The following is a 10,200-nucleotide window of genomic DNA, read 5'->3' on the forward strand; positions in this document are numbered from 1 at the left end:
CAGCACTATAAATGAACACAAAGTAAAGTTTCACCACACTATCATGTGGGAAATTTTGTGTACTTTAATTTTGATCCCAATCAAAAATTGCGTAGGACGCACGGTTTAGGATTATAAGCGAAAAACTGAAAAAGTGCGAAATTTCGGGCGTTTTCTGGCGGTTTTTCCGCCGCCAAAAGTTTTCTCAACTCTTGAGGTCTCGATTTTAGTATGACACTTCCCCCACCATACCTAACGATCCTATGAAAAAAAAAATCGCTTGGTCTAATTAATGCAAGGTGGACCTGCTCTATCTATTAGACCACAACGGCGATCATAGACACAGCTTTGATCCTAGTCTAGAACTCTTGGACTTGGACCAGGCTGTCCAGTGCCCTAAATCACCAAAGTATGGAAAAGTATTTACAATATTCCATATTTCGATATGATTCGTCCAAATTCAAAATTCTGCTTTTCCACTGGCTATTACACTTGTAAGATACTTTTCCATACTTTAGTGAATTAGGGCACACAACGGAGCCTGGAACCTCCTGCTTATTTGGATAGGTACCTACGCTTGAAAATTTTGAGGTTGAAATGTTATCAAAAATATAGGTACCTCATCGGTAAGTATACAAAACCATCGCAAGAAAAAAGAAACTTACGTACTAGGCTCAATTTTTTCTGTCTGCGAGGGTCGGTACTATGGTTGGAGCTAAGCATGGTTTGTTTTATTCACTAGGCTATGGTCGAGAGTCGGGATTCCGTTATGCCTAGGCTACGTAACATTACCTGCGCTCTAGTGACAGAAGGGTAAAGCTCATACAAACGGTACATACCACGCAGTCGCTTCCTACATCACACCATGACCCCATCACCCCACGCTACAATACATACATGTGTGTCATGTGTCTCATCATTACTCTGCCGACTCTGTACCATCACGGACCGTGTAGTTTCTCAACTCATGAATTAAGTGTGAAGTGAATCGTACGATTCGAGCGGTGAGTAGTCAACCACGTGGTTGCCCCCTCTAATATTAATTCTTGCGTACCGGGAGAAAACGGTTGCTTGAGTAAATTCACCACATCAGTACTCGAGTTTATTATCAGGCCACGTGCTATTGGCATCATAGTGTCAGTTGAGTACTTGTAGTGTTGCGCACCGGTTCCAGCAGAGGTGATAATATAATATTGTGTTAAAGTTAAGAGTTTGCTAACCATGAAACTAACACGGCGGTAACATAGCCCCGTGGTCACTCGTTTATCTTTGTGGTCAAATATACAGTAAGTACCTACCTACTATACGGAGTACCTATTAGGTACTTGGTACTTAATAACTTTCGATATACCTAATAGGTACCTGGGTAGAATAGAATAGAATATACCTTGTTATACCTTGTTTATCCTGCTGAGATAGGTCTTCCCATTTGTTTGAATTTACCTGTGTGTTTCATTGTTTTTTTCCGATTTTAAAATAAATTTGAGGAAAAATAACAGAATAGAAATTTTATTTTATAAATATATCCGGTAAGTCTACCCTTTACCTATACCTAAGTAAGTAGGTACTCATCGGTAGGTAGACAGAGGTAATTTACCCAACTTATTTATAGATACTGTCGCCTTATAAAGACATAAATAAACTAAACTAAAAAATCCCATTATGCCAACAGTTTATTAGAAAGGTCACATTCTCTCATTTATTTACATCAGTGACAAGAATGTATTGTGATGTTTAGAAGAAAAATAGAGCAATAAATACAAATAATACCTAAAATAAGTAGGTGTATACCTACCTGAGAGGTAAAGCAAACAACAAACAAGTTGCACCTAATCAAAAGGTCAATGGGATAATAGACCTTTGCATGGTAATTTCATTCTTCTTTACACTAGTAAGTATAATGGGTAGGTACGTAGGCACTAAATAAACCGTGCATACGTATACCCACCTATCTACCTGTTCAGCGTTTTATTTTCTTTAGGGAAACAGAGTATAATATGTAGGTTTGATTGTACTGAAGCGAAAGGAAGGATTTGAATAATGATTTTCGAGGGGGTGCCCTAAACACTTTGTGGAACCATATTGAGTAGCTAATACATAGTATTATTTCCTATACATATTATGTATAAGACTATACAGGGTGCTGCATTAATCGATGTCCACCCGAAAATGGCGAATACTACAGGTCAAGGGCTACAAAAAGTTCCCCGACCCCTTCTTCGAAATCTCCAGAATAACGGAGATATCCGCCATAGTGTGAACGGATCTTAACTTTTGAAAATGAAATTGGTCTTAAAAGAGAGGTAATATTGTCTTCTATCTACACATCTTACTAGTTTTCTTCTAGCTTTAACACATTTTGTACCATGGTCAAATGATTGGAGCAAGGTCGGGGTACCTGAAAAAAACACAAAATGGCGGATATCTCTGTTATTCTGGAGATTTCGAAAAAGTGGTTGGGGAACTTTTTGTAACCCTTGACCTGTAGTATTCGCCATTTACGGGTGGACATCGATTAATGCAAAACCCTGTATAGGTACCTAAGTAGGTATGTACTTTTTTCCTTCAGCAAAAACAGTGACCGGAAAACTTTGTCAACTTATTGCTTGCACTCCCGTGAAGGTTATAGGCTATTTTCCGGTTCGTTTTTGTTAAGCTACGCCGAGAAAGACCACTAAATGGATGAGTGACATGAACGGCCATGCCTTAAGGATTTCGGCTAGTATGTAATAATATTTGCGTTAATCACGTGGTGCACATACATACACATAGAACTGTACACTTATGTATATTTAAACAGAGACAAACCCGCGACATAGGCTTACAAGGCAGACGCGCTACCTTTCAAGCTAACTAGGCTTACCTCGTATTGTTGAAAACGTGTGGTTGAAAACCGGTGTAAATATTTCACACTCTCCTAAATATCTAAATTGTTATCTCTATGATAATTAAAATGGCATTTTTTAAATTTGCAATTTTTTTTGCAAAACGGCCCATTTTTTGCCAAATATAGGTCACTTTTATGAATGGGGGTTTTTTCTGATGAAATTCCTGTGTGCGGAGTCCAGTATGTAGGACTAATGCACCCCTAGGGGTCCACTAAACTAGGAACTATTTCATTCAGTAATAACTACAAGGATGAACTCAGGAGGGATAACAATATTTCATACACAAAACAACAAGTCTTCACCTATTTTTCCTTCCTCACCCCATGGAATTCTTATTTGATCAGAGCTTATTCGGAAATATCAAGTAGGTAAGCGATATTACTGAGGATAGGAGAGTCTAACCAAACAAATCTAATATGTATGTACTTCATTTCCTGATTAGTAATACTCTTACTTACTCGTAGCTCACCTAACATACGAGTAAGTACGCCTTGGTGAAACAAGTCTCACCCCGCCGCACCCAGCCTTGGCTCAACCGTGGTGCAAAATAAATATAGGTAGGGAATCAACAAATTATCACATTACTGAGGATAAGAGAGTCTAACCAAACAGATCTAATATGTATGTACTTCATTTCCTGATTAGTAATACTCTTACTTACTCGTAGCTTACCTAACATAAGAGTTGGTGAAACAAGTCTCACCCCGCCGCACCCAGCCTTGGCTCAACCGTGGTGCAAAATAAATATAGGTAGGGAATCAACAAATTATCATCATTCAGAGCAGGTTTTATAAGCACAGATTATAACAGCGTACATATTATGAGCGCCCACAAAGAACTCTCATCTATAACAATGTGAATTGTACAATGGTGAATCCGAAGATGACTCACTATATGTACTATACAGATGCTTCGTTGTACCCTGATAGACATTATAGGTAGTCTGTAGTCAGTACTCTGTCTAGCTAGATCAGTCTCTGGAGGGCTCCAACGAAAATGAAAAATTCACATTTTCTACCTGAAACGATGTACATCGATGTACAGATAACGGTATATACCTACCTACTGATAGACACCTCTAATACACCAATAAAGTTCAATTTTACTGAAACGTTTGTAGCTAGCCTAAAGTAAGTACTACCCTCTGAGGGCTTCACCCGTCTTGTAAGGTTGAGGTTACCTTCTATGCTAAGCGCAGCACATAGCACATACATACCAGTCCCCAATTCATGTTTCTACTTCCGGCCCTGGTAAATGCAGTTTTAAAGGTTAAAGGGTCGTGTCAGGAATGCAGCCTAAAGTAAGTACTACCCTCTGAGGCCTTCACCCGTCTTGTAAGGTTGAGGTTACCTTCTATGCTAAGCGCAGCACATACATACCAGTCCCCAATTCATGTTTCTACTTCCGGCCCTGGTAAATGCAGTTTTAAAGGTTAAAGGGTCGTGTCAGGAATGCAAGCTATGTATTTACAAAGGGGAGGGTCTCAGGTCTCAGGAAGTAGGGATAGGGGATAGTGAGAAAGTGATTTCAATATTCAACGCTTCTCACGTTGTAGTAAATGCGATCATTTACCAACTGTGTGGTTGCCACAACATAAAAAAGTATATCTGATATCAGTAATCAGTATGTGTAAATGATGTTGTGTGTCACACAGTTCCTGTCTATTCTCAACTTTGCTGCTGTGGTGCTACAGAGACCAAACAAAATTTCCAAATTGACGGGGCACTAGTCAATTTGTATTATTATGTTTTTAACTGCCTCTGCAATGCTTTAAGCATAGGAATTGAAATCTGGGGCACTTGAGGAATCATTGACAATTTTTTTCATGAATATATCTTGAGAAATAAAGAAATGGGATCAAAAACAAGAAAATGTAATTTTCTATGTATGAATCATAGGAGTTTTGATTTTATTTTTATAATAAGACTAACTTATTAGTCTTATTATATTATTATTGAATTATACCAAAAAAGTAGGGATAGGGGATAGTGAGAAAGTGATTTCAATATTCAACGCTTCTCACGTTGTAGTAAATGCGATCATTTACCAAACTAAATGCGGGATCTTGATGTACTAAATATGGGGGGGAACTAAATAGTTGTCCACCATAGTCGCTGTGAATGACGATGGGACCTATGTCCTGGTAGGTGTAACCTATGTCACACTAGGGTCTATACCCAAGACGATGTGACCTCCGTCACTATACGGCCTAAACCGAGATGCTGTGACCTATGTCACGTTACGGCCTATGCCGTTTTTCTGCCCTATTGGCATTTAGAGCCTATGCCCTGGACGTGTCATCTCGGACCTGTGCCCGAGTATGGCATTTAGGGCCTATGCCCAAGATTTGCCATCTCGGACCCCCCCGAGTATGGCATTTAGAGCCTATGCCCAAGACGTGCCATACTCGGGCACGGGTCCGAGATGGCACGTATACCATTTATAAAAAAAAATGTAAGTTCTGAGAGTTTTGTCGATCAAAAAAAATGGAAACTTGTTAAATTAAATTTTCTGTGGCAGTACTGCCAGTAAGTTTAGTGTAGGTACCTAAGAAGGTATTAGGTATTTATCTCTCCTTTGAAAAGAGCGAAGTGCTATTTCAAGAAGGTTGTTTTTACACTCCGACGCTTCTCGTAGAAAATAATTTTATTGCCAATTATTCCCATTTGATTTGAATTATTGTATTGTATTTGTTTTGTTTCTCAGGAACTCCATGGCCTATGACGATGTTTTACTCAAGTTGGGGGAGTTCGGACGTTATCAGAAGAGGATTTACTTTCTCCTCTGTCTTCCAGCTCTCTCCTGCGCTTTTCATAAGCTCATAGGTGTCTTCCTCAACCTCAAAACCCAGTACAGGTATGTATGTATTTATTATTCAACAATTCATTTGATGCTTGATATTCCCTACCTATGTACATACCTCGTATTGTACCAAAAAGCGGCCGAAATGCCGGCAAGCATTGCACTGATTTTAACCAAAAGTTTTGTGTTGCATCCTTGTCACATTTGACAGCTGCATGCCAAATTTCAAATCTCTAGCTCTTACAGTTCTTGAGATATTTTGTTTACAGACAGACACACACATAGACCAAAGGCTGAAACATTGGATGTAGGCTCTAGGGACTTCAAAATGTGTTTTGGCACTAAAAACTGACCATCCAGACCATCGAAAATTTGACCCGATTACATTACTTTCCTTCCTATACCTAGGATAAGGAAAGTAACTGATAAAAACAAACATACATAAAAATACACAAATAAAAATCAACAAACAAAATTATTCAATCTGGCCCCTGTCAGTTGAAATCAACTGCTAAAATTACGGAAATTATCCATTCTGGCCCCGGCAGTTAAAAATAACTGACAGAAATTATCCATTTGGGCCCAGCAGTTAAAAATAACTGACAGGGGATCTATTTGGGGCCTGAGGGTAAACTCTTCATTTTAGTGTGGGCACTGAGAGTGTTAAATTTTACCAGGTGACGGGTGTCAGTACTTTTCTTGGCAGTTGCAACAACTTCTTTGACTTCCATTATACTGGCATAATCTTCATCACTACTTAAAATAGGATCTTCTCCAACTTGGACTTCATCAATGAAATCAGATTCAGGTAGTTCTTCATCAAATGGGTGTCAGTACTTTTCTTGGCAGTTGCAACAACTTCTTTGACTTCCATTATAGTGGCATAATCTTCATCACTACTTAAAATAGGATCTTCTCCAACTTGGACTTCATCAATGAAATCAGATTCAGGTAGTTCTTCATCAAAATCTGGGGTGGAAGAAGTACATGGTTGAGGTTGGCTAAGAAGATCTTGGACCATAGCCTGATGTTTCCTTTTCAGGGATGACTGCCTTGGAGCTTTAATATGAGCTGTTGTTTGTGACTGTTGGCATTTAAATTTGTGAGGTATTACTCCTGGATGTAATCTGATTGGACCTTCTTTCATGATTTGGAATCTAATGTAGTTCTCCATATCCTGTTCCAGCTGAAAGATTAACAGAGACAATCAAGTTTTTAAAGTTACATACTTACCTACATAAAAAAAATAGAACTATCAAACTTCTTTTTCTTTAGGAATGTCAATATTAACAGAGACAATCAAGTTTTTAAAGTTACATACTTACCTACATAAAAAAAATAGAACTATCAAACTTCTTTTTCTTTAGGAATGTATCTCAGGTGCACTGATCAGGTCCGCCTGTCAGGTCTACCTGATACCTCATGAGTACGCACACTATCATTTAAACTTAAACCTGACAGGTACGGCTGAAAAGTTCCGCCTGTCGGGTCTACCCTATACTTGATGAGCACACGCTATTAGGTAGACTTGACTGGTGGACCTGATCAGGTTACCTGTGAGGTCCACCTGATAGTGAGTGGCTGGCCTTAGGCCTGATTAGGAATGTATAATATTTTGTCAAATAAGAAAAAGACCTTAAAAAAAAAAACAATTTTTTTTTTAATAATATTTAGATCATTCCAAAGTTTTGAGGTTAGAATGGAGTAAAAATAGCTCTTTTTTATAAGTGCAGCCCTGCTAACATCTTCCAGATTAGGTATATGAAATCCTTTTAGTAATTCTGGGGACTTTTTCACTTAGTATACTTAAAAACTATATTTTGAACACTCTTAAAATACCCAAGTATCTACATCTACCTTCCCTTGGACATTTATTTATTAAGTCCTAGCAAAAAGTTTCATTTCTACCTTCCCCCCTTAAGCTAAGATCCCACCATTTGCCAAACAGGCAAATATATTTGGCTCAAATCGACACTATGTGTTATCTCTAGCTGTAGGGTGAACATGTGTGGGTATGATTGGATTTCTGATCATAAGATAAAAATTTCAAGGGTCTGTTTTCTTTTCTATACATAGGGAGTAGTTACGTACCTACTTAGATTTACGCATGGGTATCTATTTCCCGTACTCTCATGACTCAATAGAAGTATTGAGGGTAAAATGTATCGTCTAGTAATCTATGTACCTATGTAGTTTGTGAATGAGGTCCATATCATAGCCCTCACCCATTGCCACTCAGATAACTCTGAATATGCTTATCAAGAATTCCAGATTCATTCAAATGAATATGACCTTAATTGAACAAATACAAAATTGGACTATCAATACCTACTCAATAGGTATTATTAAATAAATGACACTATGTGCTCAATTGGTAAGTAAAGATTTTATGTTTATAACTCCATTAAAACCTTTCCAAAATGAGTGCATAGTCTCTATTTTAGAACACTATGTGCTCAATTGGTAAGTAAAGATTTTATGTTTATAACTCCATTAAAACCTTTCCAAAATGAGTGCATAGTCTCTATTTTAGCCAAAAATTTACCTGTTTGTCAAATAGTAGGATCTTAGCTTTAGTTTTGAGTTTCAATCTGGGATGAAGACAAATTTAACCAAAATTCAAACAGGTGGATATTACTGTTGTCATTTTGACTTTTAAATATAGGTACCTATTTGGGATGCATGTATATTTAGGTACTTACATTAAAGTGCTCTTCACAAACAAATGCTGTGGTTAGGGTCACCCATTGCCACTCAGATAACTCTGAATATGCTTATCAAGAATGCCAGATTCATTCAAATGAATATGACCTTAATTGAACAAATACAAAATTGGACTATCAATACCTACTCAATAGGTATTATTAAATAAATAGAAGTTTTATTTGAATGATAAACTTATGTCGGTATCAGTAGTAACTTATCATGATAATAATGGTAACTAAGTTAAATTTGAGCACATTGCCCTGACACTGAACTAATGTTGCTGATAATAATAAATTATCCGGTATGAACTTTTCCAATTTTGTTGATATAAACTCCATACCCGGTGAATTGATTATGCCTCCGTGGCCGAGTGGTTATCACACTATCCGGTATGAACTTTTCCAATTTTGTTGATATAAACTCCATACCCGGTGAATTGATTATGCCTCCGTGGCCGAGTGGTTATCACACTAGTCTTGCACGCCGGAGGTGACTTTCAGAGTCTAACCAAATAGTGAAACATTCACTCACATTTAATACGATATAGTGTATGCGTGTGACCGTGTGTGAAGGAGAGCCATAAAGTTTTATTAGTTTTATCAATTTGCTACAAGGCCCAACAGTCAATACCTAATGATTTATTGTACGGTGTTTATACCTAGTTGAGTAGGTACATGGTGTAACAAAATTATTTGTATTGAAGTACTTGAACCTAGGTAACCAATTCACAGAATTCACATTTGACCACCAGTTGTCAATTTTCAAGTGTCTAACGTGTGTGTGGCTTGAACTTAACAAACATTTGGATAGAAACTGAAAATGTTGAGTGGAGGTCTGGAAGAGCCAACAGAATTCTGAATCTTGTCTCTGAATAAATAACTAAAAGAATCTACTGTTATCTGGGGTAGTAGGTAGGTAGCTATTAGCTATTATTCGTTTAGTGGGTAAACTCAATAAAGTTGTCACATCTTTTAAATAAGTGAACTGGGTATTTCCACTAAATGGATGAGTTTTCTGTCACAGCCCCCCACTCATTGAGTTATCTCCTACTTTGTACGATAGTTCAGTCGGTAAGTATACTTATTCTGGGGTCATGATATTGACGTGCAACAAATTTCGCACAGATAACTGCCCGAGTATGGAAAAGAGAAGATAACTCAACTGATGATAAAAATAATGTCATGTGTCATTGAGTGGGTGTCTATGTCAATTATGTATGTTTGAATTGACGTTTATCATCTGGTAATTGTTCACATTTTTTTTCTATCGCAAAAAAAAAAAAAAAAAAAAAAAAATCGGTTTAAAAAATACGGATTTTCCGGTAACTAACGTACGGTTGGCTTGAACCTTAACAAACATTTGGATAGAAACTGAAAATGTTGAGTGGAGGTCTGGAAGAGCCAACAGAATTCTGAATCTTGTCTCTGAATAAATAACTAAAAGAATCTACTGTTATCTGGGGTAGTAGGTAGGTAGCTATTAGCTATTATTCGTTTAGTGGGTAAACTCAATAAAGTTGTCACATCTTTTAAATAAGTGAACTGGGTATTTCCACTAAATGGATGAGTTTTCTGTCACAGCCCCCCACTCATTGAGTTATCTCCTACTTTGTACGATAGTTCAGTCGGTAAGTATACTTATTCTGGGGTCATGATATTGACGTGCAACAAATTTCGCACAGATAACTGCCCGAGTATGGAAAAGAGAAGATAACTCAACTGATGATAAAAATAATGTCATGTGTCATTGAGTGGGTGTCTATGTCAATTATGTATGTTTGAATTGACGTTTATCATCTGGTAATTGTTCACATTTTTTACAAAAA

General features: G+C 37.5%; 1 protein-coding gene and 1 long non-coding RNA gene across 2 annotated transcripts; one reads left to right on the forward strand and one right to left on the reverse strand.

Annotated features, from left to right (window-relative positions):
- Positions 1-989: 989 nt before the first annotated feature.
- Positions 990-5,722, forward strand: LOC113466317. The gene is made up of 2 exons (XR_003390755.1): positions 990-1,265; positions 5,574-5,722. It is a non-coding gene; the product is annotated as an uncharacterized LOC113466317 (long non-coding RNA).
- A 704-nt stretch (positions 5,723-6,426) lies between these two features.
- On the reverse strand, positions 6,427-8,396 carry LOC103506595. The gene is made up of 2 exons (XM_008470993.2): positions 8,372-8,396; positions 6,427-6,855 (listed from the first exon to the last, which is right to left on the reverse strand). Exon 2 carries the CDS (start codon positions 6,841-6,843, stop codon positions 6,427-6,429), a length of 417 nt encoding a protein of 138 aa, XP_008469215.1. The 5' UTR covers positions 6,844-6,855; positions 8,372-8,396.
- Positions 8,397-10,200: the final 1,804 nt, after the last annotated feature.

Source organism: Diaphorina citri, unplaced genomic scaffold (assembly GCF_000475195.1).
Source record: "Diaphorina citri unplaced genomic scaffold, Diaci psyllid genome assembly version 1.1 scaffold249, whole genome shotgun sequence".
NCBI classification, from domain to species: Eukaryota; Metazoa; Arthropoda; class Insecta; order Hemiptera; family Psyllidae; genus Diaphorina; species Diaphorina citri.